General features: G+C 41.3%; 1 protein-coding gene across 1 annotated transcript in view; it reads right to left on the bottom strand.

Moving 5' to 3' along the window:
- The window catches only part of AOPEP (aminopeptidase O (putative)), a 719,157-nt gene that overhangs the window by 457,836 nt on the left and 241,279 nt on the right, over positions 1 to 20,042 (bottom strand). The window contains exon 6 of the mRNA XM_082267412.1: positions 10,467 to 10,573. Within this exon, the coding sequence (XP_082123538.1) occupies positions 10,467 to 10,573 (107 nt within the window). The remainder of the gene's footprint in view (positions 1 to 10,466; positions 10,574 to 20,042) is intronic.

Consider the following 20,042-nt stretch of genomic DNA (forward strand, 5'->3'; position numbering starts at 1 on the left):
ACGGATTACAGGGTCATTAGGTAGTAGATGCGCATAAATTATTTTTGGAAAATAAGGTAGAATTTAGTGTCACTTTAAATGTGCATCTCTATGTATGTCTCTGCAATTTTTGTAAATGATTATAAACTATAACAGACTTTACTAAAATACAAGGTTTCTGAATTCGAAATCAGATTTACAAAACAGTGATGTGCTAAAGAAACCTGGTGGAGTGGTCTCTCCAACTGAAACCAGCAGTGAACCAAGTAAAACAGCTAGCCAGTCTTGATACCTGTAACTTAATAACAAGCTGCAAAATGCATAGAGGATAAGGAACGGTCTCTGCAAAAGCTATTAGGAATACACTTGTTAAGGTTTATAAAGACCTATTGTGTAAATCATTAAAACTGCACAATGGGCCTCATTTATAAAAAGACATAAATGTCTATGCTGTCCATAGCAGCCAGGTCAATTACTAAATAAACCCACAAGAAAAAGTACCTCCTGAAACAAATTTCCACAACACAAAGGTTGTATGAAAAAAATAAATAACTTTATTATAATTTGCATTGGACCCAAAGTCTGGTTAACTGAAGATGCATCACCCAAAGGGGACAGATGCCAAAAACAACAAAGACAAAATTAAAACATGGACTGGAAGTGCTATGAGCCACCCACCCCTAACAATAGTACAGCATGATTACAGCAATAAACAATGTGGACATAATAAACAGGACAGATCCTAAAGTGGACATTTCCCCATCTAACACTAATGCCCTGTACACGCTATCAGATTATCTGAAGACTTTTGTCTGCAGACTTACCAAAACCATATAATATGAGGTCAAACCTAAACACTTTCAATTTGTATGCAATCCGGCAGGCCCTTGCACTACATAGAAAAGGTAAATCTGAAGACAAAAGTCTTCAGATAATCTGATAGTGTGTACAGGGCATAACTTTACACTTGTATATTATTGTATATTGTATATAACCTTACACTTTTCAGAGTGGGCCCATCAGTGATCCTGCCATCCAGAAGAACACGTGTTTCTATGTCAAAATAAGTACAGTCCACAAATATACTACCTATTAGGCCTACATTGGCAGATATATCTGGGCAAAATAGCAGCAAAGTGGTTAGTTTTCTGCCTAGAAGCATTCAGAGAAGTCCTTGAGTCGATTGCCACCAAGGCATCTGCATTTGGTCGGTCTGTTCTCCTGGTTTTCGCAGGCTTTTTCTGGGTGCTCGCATATCCAAACAAAAAAATCAGAGCCTGAGATTCCACAAAATATGTATATATCAGTCCCATGATGGAGACTGGCAGAACATTTTGCGCAAAGGAAAAATAAATAGCCAGACCAAAAGTATCTAAAAAGAGGCATTTTGATGTACCTTTAAATTCCAGATTTTTGGAGTATAGTACAGGACACAGGAATCAATTCATAGACCATGGGTAATATACCACCACCCTGGTCTATGCATTGATTCTAAGTCCTGTATTGTAGGATAAAAGGAACTTTCATGTACCTGTAAACTGTGTATCTTGAATACAGTACAGGACACAGGAATTGATTCATAGGCTATGGTTGCAGCCATGGTCTAGGAGTTTTTTGCAGTGTCCTGAAATGTATGATAAAGATATTTAAATGTGCGCTCAATTGTCTGGCAGTTAGTCTAAATAAATGATGGGCAGCACTCCAGACAGCTAATGTTGCAAGTTTCATACATTTATGAAAGGAAGCATCATAAAAAAAACATAACAGTCAATTGTAGCACATGCACATGATTTCTCCACAGTTCCTCTATCCAGACATAGGCAAACTTTCAGCTACAAGCATCATATACATTTTCATTAGTACAGGAAGGAGATCCAGGCTAAGGGCTTGGTTCATACCACAAAACCACACTCCAGATTCATTCCGGATGCATTTCTGCATGCACATTTTCCTGACGTTTTTGCTGTTTTTTCCTCACTATACTGGGGTCCAGTTTTTGATGTGTTTTACCGCGTTCCAGTACAGTCTAGTGTAGGAAAAATGAAGCATGTTCTACTTTTTGCCCTAGAACTGACTGCAATGGTGTGAACTATGCCACAGCAAACCATATAACCTACTTTCCATGCATCTTTGATGCAGAAGAAAAAAAAATGCACTGGACTACATGTGGTGTAAACTGGCTCTAAAAGTACAGCAATTAACAAACATCAATACACTTGGAAAGATACTAGAAAAACTTCGGTTAGCATATAGACACTCTAGATAACGGTGGTGGGAACAATAATTCATCAAGTGAGATCCACTTGACAAAAGGGTATTTACGCCAAAATGTTGTGATTCCCACCATTGTATTATCATGAGTGCCGGCATGCCAACTGAAGTTTTTTTTTCTTGGTATTTATCCATGTGTATTGATGTTTAATTACTGTACTTTTAGCTTGGATTGTCTCCCCGTTCTAATGAAAATGTACAGTATATGCTGCGTGTAGCTGAGAGTTTGCTTTTGTCTAGATGGAGGAACTGTGGGGAGATTTTGTGTTTGTACTACAACTTAGGGTCCTTTCACACGGGGTGGACTCCACCTGCAATCCGCTTTCTCAGCCGGGGATCTGTCCATTGATCCCCATTTGAGCAAGGGGGTGACAGGTCAGTGTCTGCTCCGCATATGCGGAGTGGACACGGTCCCAGCCTGCTTTACTCTATGGGCGGTCGAATGTTAATGGATGGATGTAGGCGACACATGTACGTTTACACCCGATGCTCCATAGAGGAAATCGAGGTTTCCGATCACGTCAGTCTGAAAAATGGACAGGCCGACCCGATAGGAACGTTTGTGTGAAAGGGGGCTTACTATTATGTGTTTATATGATGCCTCTTTTCATAAATATATGAAACCTGAACAGTTCGCTGTCTGGAATACTGGCCACTATTTATTTAAGAGCGCATTAATTGTGAGCAAACCCAGTTTATGTTTTCAGCACCCTTATTTATGTATTTAACTCTTTATGGGTTGATTTTGTGATCTGGGCGTGCATTAGCTTTTTTTTTTTCTTTTTGCTTTATTAAGTTAGAAGCTTTAGGACACTACTGTGGGCTTTTCAGACACAAATAGTGTTTAGTGGATTTGTCTTTAAAAGAAGAAATGGCAGGAAATACTATAGCATAGACAGAAGAATGACCTTAGATATCCCTATATGAAATGATCTGGCAGCTGTAAAGATATGTGTCTCAGGTTCTATTTTTATAGCAAAGATCACTAAAATAATACCGCCGACAATGCCGTATTGTTTTCGTACGAATGCCACAGCTATGTCGGCTTTGTCTCACGTGAGCTTGTGTTTCTTCACAGCATTATCAGGAAATCAAGAGCTGTAAAATACAAGTCTCACGAAAACAGCTTGAGCCCCAGGCACTGCAGAATTTATTATTGGCAGACTTCCTGTCGTCAACCACTCCCAGGATTTTCTGGGAGAAATCCCCCAATAACTTCTTGTGAAAATCACCAGTTATGATGACAGGACAATAAAACACGCAGACAGAAGGGGGAGGTGACAGTAACAGTGTGCAGAGTTCACAGAGGGAGAAAAAAAAAGGCTGTCTTGCTTTGCTGTGTGAGTTTAAAGTCACTAAGGGTTAAACAACAGAACTCCCATTTCAGTGACATTCCCAAATACATTTATAGAATGTAAAAAAAAAAAAAATGAGGAAACCCATCCACAGATAAGTGATGTATCTCTGAAAGGTGATTGTTATTCTTTAATCTATACAATAAAGGCAATCAGCAGCTGTTAGTCAGTGTTGTATGCTAGCAGGTGATAAGCCTTTGGTTATTGTGGCTGCAAACTATCGAGTCATTGCACACACAGTCCTGGCCACCAGAGTGCCACCTCCTGTATCAGAACTGTCTCATTCATCACGTTATGTTTGAAGACAAATGGCTGGCAAGGCATTTCTCAGCTCTGTGTGCCACACTTGCTTTTTCTCTGCCGCTCAGGTTCCCCTCACCCCACCCCACCCCGTGTCTGATGATGTGTAGCCACATGGAAGGATACAAGCTCTGAAGTAGAGACAGCAGGGTGTGGTTTTCAGAACAATATGTATTTTCTTCTTTGCTAATCCCGAATGTGGTACAGTCAGTAACCTGAGAGGGGAAACAAGCCGGCAGGCATGTTTTCCTGGCCTGTGTGTCTGTGACAGGGTATGGTAGTGGTTACTGCACAGAACAAAGGCGTAGGCGGCGTTCCAGAATTAATCTCTAAGCTTGGGAGTGTGTTCTCTTTCCTTCCTCTGCTCCCTAAATTTATGCTCTTCTTTTGGGTATCAGGGTGGGGGTAAGTCAAGTCCAGTGTTCTTGGGTCTCTGGCATCTCTCTTACCTAGATCTGCCAGCAAGAACAGATAGATAGCATCTGCTTCTACTAAGGCTGCCTGGGATCTTGTTTTCTACATCCCATTGATTTCCTTTAGTCTGCCAGTGCTGTACTTATGTTCCCCTCTGTCTGCGGTTACAAAATGAAGCAACCATGAAAGACTTCAAACGAAGGACTTTTGCTTGGGAAGGAGGAATCTGGAGCTGTTTTTTTCTCCCGATTAAGACGAACGCTTGGAAAATGCCAGAAGGCATTTATCCATTACTAAAATATTCAAATATCTAAAAATACACTGAATAAAATGTATATTTACTGAACTCTGTGGATAAAAAAATACTCAAGACCCAGTTTACTTAGTAATTTTATCTCAGTGAATGTTTCTTCTACAGACTTTTAAAGTGTATTTAAAGACAAAATGTTTATTTTTTTTCATTTTAGTTTTAGAATGTCCTGTTTGGGAGATTTCCCTTAATGCCCTGTACCAAGGACACAACAGGACGTAAAAAGAAATCTCTTCAAAGCAAGGGTACCCTGATTTAATCATCTGTCCGTATTTGAAGATTTGTCCTCGCCTATTGTTCCTGTTACAGCTCAAAAAATTTGGACTTCTCATCATCTTCTGTAGAAAAGAAAAGGGTCCTCAAGTCCAATAGAGAGGGTTGAACATCCCCAACTCAGACATAGGCAGAAACACAAACCAGACAGAGGTTGAAAACATTCCACATCCTATCCAAAACTAAAAAGAAAAATTACTTGCCATACACTTTAAAAGCATTCACATTTTCCAGAGCTTAAAGGCATTTTAAAAAGGCACAGTTAATAGAGACTGGTTTGGGAAGCACTGGACCTAATGTATGGTAATTGAACTGCTATGTTGCCTATAGGAACCAATTACAAAAAAACCTGTTTTGTGCACCCTATTTTATTTTTGAGTATGGTGTGCTTGAGCCTAGATCAATTTTTCACTGCTGTGTGCCTTTTAGAGGGATTTTTTAAACTCTGCCACACACTAAAGAAACAAAAAAGGAATTTGTCTGGAGGTCTACTTTATAAAGACAAACAAATTGACTGGCGGCTAAAGGAGAAGCAGTCCTGTGATTTAACAATGTTTCCAGCTACCTATAAATGATTTTGCTTTTGACCCACTAATGCTTTAACAAAAATGCTTCAGATGCCATTTTAACATGGGAAACATGTGCTCCCTCCCTTTTCTATTTAATGTCAACATTTATTAGACGGTGTCTTTACTGTTCCCCAAAAACATCATAAACAGAGTCTCTGGAAGGAACAAAAACTACCGTATTTGCTAGCGTATAAGATGACATTTTAACCTTAAAAACATCCCCCAAAAATAGGGGGGGGGGGGTCGTCTTATACGCGGAGTATAAAATGTAAGGACTACTTTACATGGCCCAAAACAAACATCGGTTTTAATCTCCAAGCAGGGTAAGTACTAAAACGTCCCTAATAATCTCCAAGTACACAGGGTGTAATCTCTCAAAGCGCTGGCTGGATGTGCGGGTATGTACCGTAGCTTCAGCTACATACAGTATACCGCGCTGAGCCAATCACGGTGAGCGATGTATTAATTATTAAATACAAAGCTAGCTCGGATTGGCTGAGTCAGAGAGAGTAACATCATCAGCTCTCCTCTCCAATCCGAGCAGGCTTTGTATTCAATAATAGAATACACTGCTCACCGTGATTGGCTCAGCGCGGGACATTTGTGTACTTACCCTGCTTGGAGATTAATAGGGACGTTTGTGTACTTACCATGCTTGGAGAGTAATAGGGACATAAATAGTTACATAGTAGTTGAGGTTGAATAAAAATATCAGTCCATCCAGTTCAACCTGTACAGGTGTGTGTGTTTGTCAGTGGCCTGATTATTTCTCATAACCCTGAATGTTGTGATCTGTGAGATGCACGTCCAAGAGTCTTTTAAAGAAGCCATACTCCCTGCAGCTACCACCAATAATGGAAGAGAGTTCCATATTTTCACTGCCCTTACAGTGAAGAACCCCTTACGCAGCTTAAGGTTAAATAGCCTCTCCCCTAATCTCATTGTGTGGCCATGTGTCTTCTTGCACTGCTTGAGACTAAATCGTTTTTTTACCTATGCTGGGATCGCCATTGAGGTATTTGTAAATCGATATCATGTCCCCTCTCACGCGTCTCCTCTACAAGGAGAATAAATTAAGTGCTTGTAATTGCTCTTCATAATTAAGGTACTCCAATCCCCTTATTAGTTTAGTTGCCCTTCTTTGGACTCTTTACATTTCCAGCACATCCTTTCTGAGGATTGGCGACCAGAACTGGACAGAATACTCCAGGTGTGACCGGACCAGGGTTTTATAAATTGGCAGGATTATAGCTTTGACTGTGGAATATATTCCCTTCCTTATGCATGCTAATATTCTGCCGGCTTTGACAGCTGCAGCTTGACATTGCATGCTATTACTTAGTCTATCTTCCACTAGAATCCCCCAAATCCTTCTCCATCCTCGATTCCCCCAGAGGTTCCCCCACTAACTAATAATTTGCGTTTATGTTTTTGGCCCCCAAGTGTAATACCTTACACTTCTCTACATTAAATCTCATTTGTCATGTAGTTGTCCACTCTGTTATTTTGTTCAGGTCATTCTGTAAAATTGTTATATCTTGATGAGAAGTTATTGTCCTGCATATCTTTGTGTCATCCGCGAAAATTGAGATTGAGCTACTGATTCTGTCCTCTATGTTATTGATGAATAAATTGAACAAAATTGGTCCCAGGACCGAGCCCTGGGGGACCCCACTTACCACTCCAGACCAGTCTGAGTACGGGTTATTTATCACCACCTTTTGGACACGCCCATGTAACCAGTTTTCTATCAAAGAACAAACCTTGAGGTCAATGCCTGCAGACCTTAGTTTGTAGATTAAGCGTTTGTGGGGAACTGTATTGAATGCCTTAGCAAAATCCAGATACACCCCATCCACAGCTCACAGCTCATCTCCTCCTAAAAAAGAAAAGATTGGTTTGGCAAGAACGTCCTTTTGTGAACCCGTGCTGATTACTGCTGATGATACTGTTGTCCTTGGCAAATTCTTGGATATAGTCCCTTCTTGGATATAGTCCCTTATCAACCCTTCCAATAATTTGCACACAATTGATGTCAGGTTGACCGTTCTATAGTTTCCCGGAATATCCCTCCTCCCTTTTTTGAATATTGGTATCACATTAGCTTTCCTCCATTCATCTGGTACAGTTCCTGTCAATACGCTTGGAGATTAATAGGGACCTTTGTTTTGGGCCATGTAAAGTAGTCCTCACATTTTATACTCCACTACGGTACAGAAGGAGGTTAGTTTTATACAGCGAGTATAGCCCAAAACCTATGTTTTAACTTGAAAATGTTGGGGGTCGTCTTATACGCCCAGTCGTCTTATACGCTGGCAAATACGGTAAGTTATGTCAGTCTGATTCAAAAACCATATTTAGAATGAAAATATATTTCAATTATCTTATTAAATGAGTGAGACATTGCAGAACATTCATAAATTGAACAGGGATGTTAATTAATGGGTGGTGGCAAAATGTATGTCTGAAGCCTAGTACACACAGGTACACACAGGTCGAATGTCGGGCGACATCGGCCGGTTCAATAAAAACATTCGGCCTGTGTGTATGGCAGCCGATCAAACAGAAGCTGGCCATTCAGCCGACTTCTGTCAGACGTGCATGCTAGAAAACCAGCGGCCAACTGGCTCCTGATCAGCACTCCCTATGGCTGAGAGCACTTAACAGAGTGTTCTGGCGGGCCGGGGGGTGCAGGGGAGATCACTGCACGTCAGATCATTAGTACATTGGCTTGGACCTGAGCTTACAGTTTTTTTTTCAACCCACTGGGTTGAACGAAGAAAACCTGATAGTGTGTACTAGGCTTAAACCTAACAAGACATACATAATTTCACTGGCTTATCATTAAATTCAAAGGCAACTCTAAGGCTCCATTTGCACGGGCGTCTAAAGGCAGGTACATACAGGGTGAATATCGGCTGGTTCAACAGAAACCGCCAGACATTTAGCCAGCGTGTATAGCAGCCTCTTCAGCTTCTGTAGAACAGGCATGCTTGAAAACAAGCAGCTGCCTGGCATTCAATCAGTGCTCGCAGCCATTGGCTGCGAGCACTGATCGGTGTGTTCTGGAAGAGGGGTGGTCTGATATTAGCTGTACTAAGATCACTTGTGTTAGTACAGTGATCTGTTAGTTTTATAGTGTGTACCTGCTATGACTTTAAGAGTTTGCCTGCTGGGGCAAACTAAAAAAACGTACAGTGTGCACCTGCTATAACTTTCAGAGTTTAGCTCCATACAGAAAAAAGAGCAGCTGGACACACATAATGCAATATAATCACGTTAACGGTTAACAACATTTCGTTTCATACAGTTAAGCTGCGTTTCAGGAAAGGATAGGATAGACTTTTCATTCCTTTCTGCAGCTAAACGTACATTGTGTTTAGCTCAGATAGCTAAGGTGCATTTAGCAGTAGAAAATGATGTACTTTCCCTTTTCTTCCTGAAATGTTGGTATTCCTCTTCATGTTGATTTTCATACATCCTCATGTTGTTATTCATTCTTTGCAGACATGGTTAAACAACAGTAAGCTGTCAGAGGTAGACACTGACATTCTGGTAAAGTTGTAAAATGTATTGGGATAGGTTCTGATTTCATCATCATACATCAGGACAAAATATTCCCTAGTTAGATGCTGGGATATTAACACTTGTACCTATCTTTACTCCCTTTGACCCTCTCTCTGCCTAACACCAGAACGTAGTGCAGGAAAGACACGTATCATGCACGTTTCCCGCACTGTGCTTGTGATCTGCATGCAGGTGCCAATGTATTGTTAACAGCACCCCAAACACAGATTGCAAATACGGTGCATTTTGCAGGCACCAAATCGCATGGTACCACAGTATGAATAAATGGGCTGTCAAACCACACTGCATAGGATTGTGTGCCACGTTCCTGTGTGATCCCGGTGTGAACCGGCCCTCATTCTTCTCCTCTCAGGCAGGCACGCAATGGTAAGCATCAACTATTCTTTGTACTCCATTTCAATTACACAGCTCTATTTCCCTTTTCAAAAAAATACCCACAAATAGGAAGAGGAGGTGCTTGGGGTATACATCTCTCAAAGAATGGGGTATTGGGGAAAAAACACCTGAAAGTACGGATGCACCTAAATGCATCTAGACGTACATAATTGCATTTACAAACCGCAACTATCTGCAGGAAATAGTTCAAAGTTTTCAAGGGCAGATCACTGGTTTTTAGCTGCTGTCAAATGTCCATGTGAATGTAGCCTTAGAACGTAGGTTGACGACTAGATTGGGTAGAAATTATTTTACAGAATTATAAAAATTGAAATGAACTTTGACCCATGCTGCATCAACATTAAGGGGTAAAAGTGGTATGTATATCCAAGGGCAAGGATTAGAACCCTTGTTGGGTGTTTACTGCTATCCGGGGCTCCTTTAGAGAAATTTCCCATAACTGTTTCATCAGACAGGAAATAAGAAACCAGCAAGACTGGCCAAAATTAAATGGTCAGAGGAATTACATGATCTCACAACTTTACAGAAAAAATTAGCTTTTTTTTCTGTATGCGTCTGTGCTGAAGATTTTACTTAATTTTTGGAGCCCTTGATTGGAGTAAAGAACCAACAAGGTTCTAACCCTTCCATACTCCATCAAAAACTAAAAAAAAAAAAAAACACCTTGTTTTCTTTCACATGGGCTTTTTACTGCAAAGCAGGCCAACACACCTAAAATACAGCGTGGAAGAAATATTTTCCAATGAAATGCAAGATGCTGGCTGGAGCAGGTCCTAACAAAAAGAATAGATTATCTTACATCCACGTGTTTGTCCTGGAAAACACATGATCATGCATGTAGTCCTCACTTCAAAGGCTACTGTGCTGCTACAGCTAAAGCATTTATACACAAAAATCACACAACAGTTTATATAGTCTCAAATGATCAGATTACATTGTATAAAAATTAAAAAAAATTTTAGGGGTCCTAAAAAAATAAAAACAAATAAAAAATATTTATATATTACATACCTAAGAATTTGTAGTTCCTGTTGGGAATTTTTGAGTTCATCACTAAGGCGATACCATCGAAGAAGAGCTTTCAACTCATGCTGCTCCCTGGCCTCCTCTGCTGTGAGCTGTCCAGAAATAAGAACATTAGTGTTCTAGTCATGATTTGATATTTAGCACAATGCAGTCTTCTATATTTTTCATGGACATTTACACTGACTATCAATGTAAAGGGGGCTTTTACACTGAGCACCAACTTAACAGGGGTAGTTACACTTACTAATAATGCAACAGAGGATTCTACACTGGCCAGCAATGTATCAACAGCATTTACATTGACTACCAATGTAATGGGAAATTTAAAGTAATCACTTATATAATGGCATCATTTACATTGGCTACCAATGTAACAGGAAATTCACATTAACCAGTGATGTAACAGAGACAATTACAGCAACCACCAGTGAAACTAAAGGATTCTGCACTAAATACTAATGTCCCAAAATTATGGTGGTCAATGTAAACACCCCTATTACATTGGTATCAGTGCAAATGCTCCAATTACATGGCTGCTCAGTGGTGAGTCTATCAATGTAGGTGTTCATGAAGAGAAGAACCCCTGAACAAGTTTGCCAGTTGGAGAAGGCTTCCCTATCATTGGTGTTAGTGGAAAAAGGACCCTCATTCATTCGTGTTCTGTGATTAGTTGCCTCAGGAAGGAAGTGCAAAGGAGACCCTGTTCAAGCCACTAGCTTATTCATAGGGATGTTAGGGTTGAAACTATTCTGCCACCATTGGATGGAGATAAATCCATCCACAGAATAAGCTCAAAAACTGTCAAAGGTAATTTAATTTACTGCAAGTACCCCAGCTGACTTGGAACTTCTGGGTTCCTGGGACCTACTGCAGGCAGGGGTAGCCTGTGTCTGTAATAAGTCCCTGAAAAAGAGAGCAATTTGTGCACCTGCAAAGGTGACAGATCCACTACTACTATACAGAGCTTAATAGCTTAATAGTAAAAGCTCGAACTAGCTAACACAACTGAATTATTTAGAGTAGAATCTCTTCTGCCCTCCCTACCTTCTCTATACAGATGGGACCATATGGGATTTTAATCAGAGAGAAAGTCTGAAGGCAAAAAGTTTCCTCTCCTTTGAAAAATAATGTAACATAGTACCAACATAGTACCTGCGCTATTGGTTTACACTGTACTAAATGCTGTAAGTATTAAAAGTAATAAAAAGATACAACTGATCAATAAATAAACCATCAAACTTAAACTATTGATCATGAATTCATTTTAGAGCTGGACCACAGAACTTTGCACTAGGGTCTCACAGTTTAAGCAGACTTATCAATACCTTTGCAAGCCTTGATAAAACAATTACTGACATGTTGCAAAATACATCAACAACTTAATTGTTTAAAAAGATGTCCCTTTTGTCCTGAAAATGCAATTATTGAACTCAGGCCATAGGCTCAGTCTCTTGGTTCACCATGTGCATTTATTATTTTTTTTTACTCTGTGGCCTGTAAGGCATTGCATCCAGCAGATCTCGAGTGCTTTGCCTGGATCCTGCAGACTCTCAGTACACTGCATCTGCTGCTGGCAGTGCAGACAGGGGAGAGAGCTCATCCCAGCTCCTACAATCACTGGAAGTAAAGAAAGGACTCCCTGGAGCCGTACATCCATTCTGTCCCTAAACTAGATGTATGAATAGCAACCTCAGCCTGGACACCGACCAGGCCACACCCCCAATGCTTTTTTTTTATATGCATTGGGGGTGTGGCCTGATCGAAGTCTAGGCTGAGGTTGCCATTCATACATCTAGTTTAGGAACACCACGGATGTGCGGCTCCAGGGCGTCCTTTCTTTATGTCTCTCTTCCAGTATTTGTAGTTTATTCATTCACAGAACTTGGAAGGATGAATGACCAGGCCATGTGTGGGCGGAGTCTCCGAACGGCCACACTGTTTTTAAGTTCTGACAGTGAGTGCAGAGAGAGGATACCCCGCCCGCTGTCACAAAGAGGGGGGATGGGGGGGGGAGAGAAGATGCAGCAGCTAGAACATGTTACATTTTCCACCTTAAATATGGGTGGAACATGTAACATGTTCCAAAGATGAACTTATCATTTAACCTGGGTTCACACTGTCCAAAAGACCTACTGAACCAGCTGACTTTCAGTAAGTGTGTATAGCAGTCTGTCCAGCAGAAGCTGATCTAATGACCGGATTTTGTCGAAGGGACAAGCCGGAAAACCAGCATTCGATCAGCGTGTACAGCCAATGTACAGAATGTAATTGCAAAGTGGGAGAGCTTTCCTGCACCAACATCGCTTGTGTTGGTTTGGCGATCTGCCAGTTTTTCTCATTTAACCCGCCGGGTTGAATGAAAAGAACTTGCATTATGTACCAGCTTTAGTTTGTACAATGAACCTCTGTGTTAGACCATTAAGAGATTGCAGTAGATAGGCAGATTTATGTAAGATGTTTGCAGATTTATGTAAGATGTTTGCAAACAGCCAAGAACATACAGGCTACTACACAGACAACAGGATTTACATGATTGTGTCATTTATGGGCCATTTTCTTCACCCAGGCAGTAGATTAGGCTTCGTAAATATGGCGGCCGCAAGGATAATTTCCATCCTGATGACTGGTGTGGAAGCACCCATAAGTGAATTTTTATAAACAGGTCTATTTAGTCCTCTGTGTTGGCTTTCCCTGCTATCTCTGTTGCCTCAGAGACGATGTCTGTTCGGATGAAATGCACAGCGCGGAGTTACAGCGGAAACATCATCACACTCGCCGGGGTGTTCGATGTGGTAGTTTGACATGCAGTTTGATTTTACATCAATGTGAGTAGTTGAATAGCTTTTAATAAACTTGTTTCTATTGCTACACAAATGAGCGATTCCCTTCCTCTTGTATATGCTGTTTCCTTTGTGGCTGAGCGGTGGATTGCCTGTCTAATCTGCTGGGAAATATGGCTTTGTGTGGTGGGCTGAGAGTAGGTAGAGACATATCACACCTATCCACTAATCTGGGCACTGAGCTGTGGGAGTGAAAGCTCTTATACATCCATTGGGCAGGTTGGCATACTGCAGATGAGGAGGTTGACTTCCATTAATTTACCCATTGAGGCGAGTGGAGGCCTTCTCTCATTTAATCATCCACCCAGTTAACAAGCGGTTGGAGACCGTTGATCCTATCTATCCATCATTGGGGTCGGTTCACAACAAGCGCTGTTAGACCTCTTATGTTCTGAGGTCTAACTTTCTGGTAAGCAGATTTTGTGTTGCATGCTTGGGTGCACTGTGGTGACTTTGAAGAGGATTCGGATTACATAATTTTGGGACACATTCGAGTCTTATTTGAATGCACTTTTGACTGAATAGTCTTTTTGGTGATATATCTAATTTACACTTGACTCTGTTTCTTTTGGTAATATCTTGGGACTTGGATTGGTTTTATGGCTTATTTGTTTGATTTGAGGATATACACATTGACCGTTGATTTGATAATGTATTGAGTATTTTTTTGACAGCGCTACACATATATGGTTTAACAAGTAGATGACCCTGACCCATGTTGGGTCAGCTTTCTGGGAAGAGAGGAAGTCGAAGGTATAATTAAGGGGAGTAGCAAATGCTAACTAATTAAATACATACAAGTGTTGCACTCAAACTTTAGTTAGTGTGCATGTACCTAACATGAGAAAAATATATCTGAGATTAGGTCTGCATTTATAAGAATACCCTGGCCTATGACTTTGGGATGTTAAAAAAAAGCACAGTAGATAAAAAAAACAAGATGAAGCAAGTCAGCATGATCTCTTGATCAAAGTTTAAAAGAAAACTTCAGTTTTAGTAACACTTTCTGAATTAAATTAAAATGCCTGGTTGTTTTCATTCACTGCAGACTGCATTATGACATTACTGTTGTTTTGTACAAAAATAATCACTCAAAATCTACATTTCCTGCCATTACAATTAAAAGCAGAGTCAAAAATACTACATTTTGTATTTATAGCACACAATACCACGCTAGAGGATAATGGAAACAATTTCTGCAGTTAAAAGGGAGAAAGAATGGAGCCTTTCCATGTTTTTGCTAAATGTGGGATGGCGTGGTGATGTTGCTCTCAGATAACACTGTGTTTGAAAATGAGGACAGCCGACAGATGTGCTTTGCACTGGCTGCCTCCCCTTCTGTGTACTTATCAGCAATCACTGTTCTGTCAGTTCTATTTTACAGAATATAGAATTTTTCTTATTACAATCTATATAATTAATAAAAAAATCTCTGGAATTTACAGAAAAGGAGTATAAAGTGGTCTCTAAATGACAGAAAGTCAGAAAACATCATGCTGGCAACTTGCCTTTAGGTAAAATAATCTCGGACTGGAGGTATCTCACATATTGTGTGAGGCAGGCTATACTTGAGATGTTAATGAAAATACAGAAATGTTAGAACAAAAGTAGACATGCAAAATTACGAAATTTAAAAAGTATCGACCGCATTCTCAATTTTGTCTCAGAATGTTGCTATCTGCATATTTGACAGGACAGTGTGCACCAAACTCATACAACCTCATTTTAGAACAGAAGGAGGCTATTTCCAATTTAGAATAAAGATTAGAAGGGTTAACATTTACATTTTATCAATTAACAAAATGGAAAGTAAATGAACAGAAGAGTAATCCAAATCAAACTAATATCTAGAGTGACCACCCTTTGCCTTCAAAACAGCATCAATTCTTCTAGGAACACTTGCACACAGTTTTTGAAGGAACTCGGCAGGCAGGTTGTTCCAAACATCTTAGAGAACTAACCACAGATCTTCTGTGGATATAGGCTGCCTTAAATCCTTCTGTCTCTTCATGTAATTCCAGATAAACTTGTTAAGATCAGGGCTCTGTGGGGGCCAAACTATCACTTCCAGTGCTCCTTGTTCTTTGTTATGCTGAAGATAGTTCTTAATGACATTGGCTATATGTTTGGGGTTATTGTCCTGCTGCAGAATAAACTTGGGGCAAATCACACACCTGCCTGATGGTATGGCATGATGGATTGGTACCTGCCAGCATTGAGGACACCATTGATCCTGACCAAATCTCCAACTCCATTTACAGAAATGCAGGGAACCTCCACCATACTCCACTGTTGCTTGCAGACATTCATTATTATACCACTTTCCAGTTCTTCAGCAAGCAAACTGTCTACAGCCAAATATTTCAAATTTTGACTCATCAGTAAAGAGCACCTGCTGCCAGTTTTTTGCACCCCAGTTCCTATATTTTCATGCATAGTTGAGTCACTTAGCCTTGTTTCCATGTCAGAGGTATGGCTTTTTGGCTGCAATTCTTCCATAAAGACCACTTCTGACAAGACTTCTCCAGACAGTAGATGGGTTAACCTGGGTCCCACTGGTTTAAGCCAGTTCTATGCTGATGGCACTGCTGGACATCTTCCAATGTTGAAGGGAAGTATGCATGATGTATCTTTCATTTGCTGCATTAGGTTTCTACTTTGTTTCTGCATCTACAGTCCTCAACGTTGCCCATTTCTTTGTGCTTACCCCAGTCTGACTTGAAATCTTTGCCTGTGAGAGACCTTACTGATGCAATATGCACAGAGAAAACACACATTACCAGTCCCTGCGCAGATCCTGGAGATTGATTCTCAAGCTGGGGAATCTTGTAATATGGCCTGTGGTGAAACACATGAATGAAGCGTGGCAGCTCTCCTAACCCTCCATGGGATATGAGGCAAAGAAGCTGTACAAAAAATAAAGGAACAGAGCGCACACCGCCCTAGTGCAACACCATTTATTTGAAGTTAATAGAAGCCATAAAAACAGGAACTCACAAACAGATAGGAAGTCATGCATGGAAATAAATATCCCCCGATTATGTTTTCAGGGCTCTCTCCTCCTAGCCTCGGCGGCTCAGCTGTTCGTCCTGCACTGATCAGCGAGTATCGTACGGCTAAGCCAACCGCCTCGGATTACTCAAGGAGACTCGATATGGTGCGCCTGCGCACGGTCCAGCCGCCGCCGCACACTCTCCAAGAGCCGGATGCTATAGCCGCTCAGAGAAACTGACAATGCGGTTAAGCAGAGGGAGACTCCCCGATCGGGACACAGAGCATGACTTGCATGGGGTTGCTAAGGACAACGTTTCAGAGGGGTGGCCTCCTTCTTCAGGTCTCACCGTTGTCCTTAGCAACCCCATGCAAGTCATGCTCTGGGTCCCGATCGGGGAGTCTCCCTCTGCTTAACCGCATTGTCAGTTTCTCTGAGCGGCTATAGCATCCGGCTCTTGGAGAGTGTGCGGCGGCGGCTGGACCGTGCGCAGGCGCACCACATCGAGTCTCCTTGAGTAATCCGAGGCGGTTGGCTTAGCCGTACGATACTCACTGATCAGTGCAGGACGAACAGCTGAGCCGCCGAGGCTAGGAGGAGAGAGCCCTGCAAACATCATCGGGGGACATTTATTTCCATGCATGACTTCATATCTGTTTGTGAGTATCTGTTTTTATGGCTTCTATTAACTTCAAATAAATGGTGTTATACTAGGGCGGTGTGCGCTCTGTTCCTTTATTTTTTGTACTGATGCAATATAACTACCTTGTGTCTTGTTGCTGTGCTTGTCCTTGCCATGGTGTATATAACATTTGACATGAAACAGTCTTCAACAACCTCAACTTAAGTAGCAGAGTTTGGCTGTTCCTCCTTTATTCCTACTACACAGCTGTTTCCATTTCAGTTATTGACTGTGTTTCAACCCACATATGAAATTGATGATCATTAGTACCTGCCTTTGTGTACAAAGTGTGCAAGTGTAAGAATTTATGCTGGCTTGAAGTCAAAGGGTAGTTACACCAAATATTGTGTTTGTTTTGTCTTCTGTTCCCTCACTTTGTAAATTGATCAAAATAAACAATTAAAATATGTATTTTTGAAAGCAATCTTACTTTACAGCATTTCTTCACACCTGTCTAAAACATTTGTACAGTACTGTAATACCAGTGATGTAATGACCAATGAGCAATATATGAAGCCATGGTCATGAAAATTTTAACAAATAAAGAATAGAAAAAAAATACCACATGGAAGTATTCTTCAATATCAACACAACTGAAAAGACCTTTTAATGTTGGGGTTATTTATTGGTCAAGAGTTGAATTTTTTTAACACTTAAGGACTTAAGGGCTTTTTACGCAGTGCCAAACATTCAAAAGAACTGTGGATGTCTGTTGGGGAGACCCGTCATCTTGGGCTGTAGGTCACCAAAAGAAAAGATAAGCATATATACAGTAGATAAAAATCTCAAATGGGCTCATTGCTATCGTATGTAAGGTACACACCCCGTCTAATTTCACTGATTACTGGCCTTGCGATACCTCCTCAAAATTTGTGAGCTTGGATGTAAAGGGTTTTTTCTCTTCAATACAACAAAAATTGGGCATGCCCCTAAACATGTCATCCTGGTAACCCTCCCCAATGTTTTGGGGGAATGCCCCTTTTTCAAATCCTTTGAGAAAGGGGCATGCCCAGAAGCATTTCATCCAGGTAACCAGCTTAGCTATTCTTGGGTGTCCCTTCAGTTTTTCCGGGTCAGTGGCTGAGGACTTCAGGGTTCTGGTGACATCACTTCCTACTTAGAATCCCTTGGAGCTTCCCTGCCATGGCTGGCAGCCATTTATCTCCCTGTTCTTGCTTTACTAGCTCATTTGTGGATTCATTAGTACACCTTTGTGCATTCAGGTGCCTTGTTTTTTAAATAGGATTAATGTAGGGGTCAGCAACCCGTCGATTGCGATCTAGACGTCAGCTACCCCGAGTCAATGAGTAGATTTAGAATATTGCCTGCTTTGCTGATTCTTCCCCTCTGCGGCCTCGATCACTCTCATGTTCATTTCAGAGAAGAAAGAGGGAGGCAGCAGAGTACTGGACAAAGTACAGGAGTGGGGGCTGCCTCAGTTAATCTTCCACATGCCAGGGTTCTATCAACCGATCATCTACTGGTTAACCTGAAATGTTAACTCCGGCAGCTCCTGCTCCGCCCTCTGTTCAGTACTGTGCTGCCTCGCGCTTACATCTTTGCATTTCACAATCACACCATCCATCCATATGTCTGTATGCTTGCTGATGGCTCTGATACCTCCAGATTGTCCTGTTGGTGGCGAATCTTCAGCCTCATTGTAAGGAATTTTTTAAAGGGGTAGCAAAAAATGTGCCAACAAATATCACAGAAACACCCCAGGAGTGGTACAAAAATTGTTTTTGGTAAGTCATTCATATTCCAGTTGTGATTCTAAGTATGTTTTTGCTACTAACAGGAGGATTATGTTTAAAGGTTGTACAAGGAAATGTAATTTCGACCATTTGGAATTCTAAAAAAATCAGATACCGCTGTGTTGCTATGTGTTACAATGCATTTTCACATTAGGCTGTGGCATTAAGGTATTCTATTAAATTGAAAAAGCTGTCAGTGCCCCTCAATACACAAAACAAAGCAGACCTTCACTTTTATTTTTAATGCACCACAACACATGTAGATGTTTGCATTAAAATGAATGACACTGTAATGGACCACACCATAGAATGTATGAGGGGTGGGTGCTGTGTCCGTCATTGAACATCAGAGAAATGGGTTTTACAGTAAGTCAGAAAATCCCCTTTTCTCTTTCGTTCATTGACGTACACAGCTCCCAAGGCTAACTATAGCCAACCAGGTAACATGGGGTTCAACCATAAAAAACTGGAGCTCATATGTAAAAACAATACACCCTCAAAGAGGACCAGGTCCTCTAAAAAGCAGTCAGCAAAACCTTGCCGCCAAAAGAAGTATCCGCAGATGCCAACACATCCACTTTATATAAATTTTGTAAAAGTGTGCATCAACGACCAGGTGGCCACCTTGCAAACCTGCGTCACTGACGCTTGATGACAGAAAAGCCAAGGAAACACTAAACGCCCTAGTAGAGTGCTCCTTGACAGGGAAAGGAGGAACCTGAGCCCTGATGCAATAGGCCTGAACCACCGTCTGTCTGATCCATCTGGAAATGGTCACAGAAGAGGCGGGCAACCCTTTGTGAGGTCTGTCCGTGAGCACAAATAGAGAGTCTGACTTCCTAAAAGACTCAGTAGCTGCCAGGTACACCCTAATTACCCGGACCACATCCAAGGTATGCAAGGTAGTTTCCTTCAGATGTTTAGCCTGGGACACACGGAAGGCAACACAATGCCTTCATTCAAATGACAGTCAGAGACCTCCTTAGGAAGGAATGACAGACAGGGGAGAAGCACCACCTTATCCTTGTGAATCATCATATAAGGTGAACGACAAGATAACACCGCCAGTTCCAACACCCTTCATGCAGAGCTGATAGCCACCAAAAGAAGGCCACCTTCCGGGGCAGCGCAGGCAGGGAAACCTCCCAAATATTTTAAAGGGGAGGCTTCTGTAGAGCTGAACGCACCACATTAAGATCCCAGGGCAGCAACGGAGCCTGCACTGAAGGAACCAAATGTTGCACACGCTGAAGAAAACTACGCACCAGGGAGAGTGAGGCCAAAGGTCATTGG

The sequence above is a fragment of the Pelophylax lessonae genome (genome assembly GCF_965119305.1).
Source record: "Pelophylax lessonae genome assembly, chromosome: 1".
NCBI lineage: Eukaryota > Metazoa > Chordata > Amphibia > Anura > Ranidae > Pelophylax > Pelophylax lessonae.